This window comes from Etheostoma cragini, unplaced genomic scaffold (genome assembly GCF_013103735.1).
Source record: "Etheostoma cragini isolate CJK2018 unplaced genomic scaffold, CSU_Ecrag_1.0 ScbMSFa_2054, whole genome shotgun sequence".
Lineage (NCBI taxonomy): Eukaryota > Metazoa > Chordata > Actinopteri > Perciformes > Percidae > Etheostoma > Etheostoma cragini.
This window is the reverse complement of record NW_023266174.1, coordinates 1-1,260: the sequence shown is the minus strand read 5'-3', so window position 1 is coordinate 1,260 and position 1,260 is coordinate 1. Positions and strand designations below refer to the sequence as shown.

The 1,260-nt window shown below is 46.5% G+C and overlaps 1 protein-coding gene across 1 annotated transcript; it reads left to right on the top strand.

The window, feature by feature from the left end:
• Nucleotides 1-77: 77 nt before the first annotated feature.
• Nucleotides 78-1,254, top strand: LOC117940255 (calpain-1 catalytic subunit-like). The gene is made up of 3 exons (XM_034865601.1): nucleotides 78-347; nucleotides 470-548; nucleotides 1,062-1,254. The coding sequence occupies exons 1-3, from the start codon at nucleotides 213-215 to the stop codon at nucleotides 1,211-1,213; spliced, it is 366 nt and encodes a 121-aa protein (XP_034721492.1). The 5' UTR covers nucleotides 78-212; the 3' UTR covers nucleotides 1,214-1,254.
• The last annotated feature ends 6 nt before the right edge of the window (nucleotides 1,255-1,260 follow it).

The window sequence follows — 1,260 nt, the reverse complement described above, 5'->3', positions numbered from 1 at the left end:
GAGTCTGGTGGGTTTGGTGATGGTGATTTCTGTTTCATGTTAAACTAAAAGGATCTTACTCTTTAACTAAAAGGTCTACCTCTGTAGGGATCCATCCCATAATGTTGTCAGACCCTGAGAATAATAATCTGAAGCTGTCTGAGACAAAATATTGCCAAAAAGGCGAGCTGTAACATGAGGAGTATCGAACAGGAAACAATGGAGACATTGAAATGAAAAGATGCTCATTGGTCCTTTTTAGGATTAAACTGAACGTTGTTTCCTTGATTCTGGCTCAGAAAGACGGCAGCGCTCGGCTCGGGCTGCTGGAGTTTCAGGTTCTCTGGAACAGGATCCGCAAGTGGCTGGTGAGTCCAGATGGACTGGTGGGTCCAGATGGACACGCTCACTATACTGTAGTGGCTGGTGGGTCCAGATGGGTCCAGGTGTGTTGCAGTATTTTGAGTCCGAGACCTTGTGGTTTGTGCAGGGCATCTTCCGAGAGTTCGACCTGGATAAATCTGGATGTATGAGCTCCTACGAGCTGCGTCTGGCGCTGGAGAACGGAGGTGAGTCCTGCTGATGGTTATTAAAGCTAACGGATCACGTTCACTGTGGAGGCTATCCTATAAGCCTCGGTATGGATGGCATGGTGCTCTCAACGCGTAGCAAAACAGATCTTAAGTCCAAGCCTTGATTGTCTTTGGGTGGTGTTCCCGTTTATTATAAAGGTAGAAAAAGGGTCACTTCACATAAAATAGTATTTTCACCTAGTGCTGATATGATATGTTGTGGCGTGTTCACGGCTACGGTAAGAACCGTGTGTTCCCCGCCATCCACACCTTACCTCATTAATAACCACACCTGTAAATATACCTTCCTCCCAGTGACGTAGCACACCCAGTGCAACACTCCCCCAAGTGGCTAAAAATAATAACTAAATTAACCTAATCAAATAAGGTGGAAACAAATGGCTCCTACATTCATTGATGTACTTTTTATTAATGTGTGTGTGTGTGTGTGTGTGTGTGTGTGTGTGTGTGTGTGTGTGTGTGTGTGTGTGTGTGTGTGTGTGTGTGCAGGGTTCAGACTGAACAACAAGCTGTATCAGACTCTTGTTGCTCGCTACGCCGACAACGACATCATCGACTTTGACAATTTCACCTGCTGCCTCGTCAAACTGGAGGCCATGTTCAGTAGGTCCACGATGCATTCAGGGTCCTGTGTTCAGTAGGTCCACGATGCATTCAGGGTCCCGTGTTCAGTAGGTCCACGATGCAT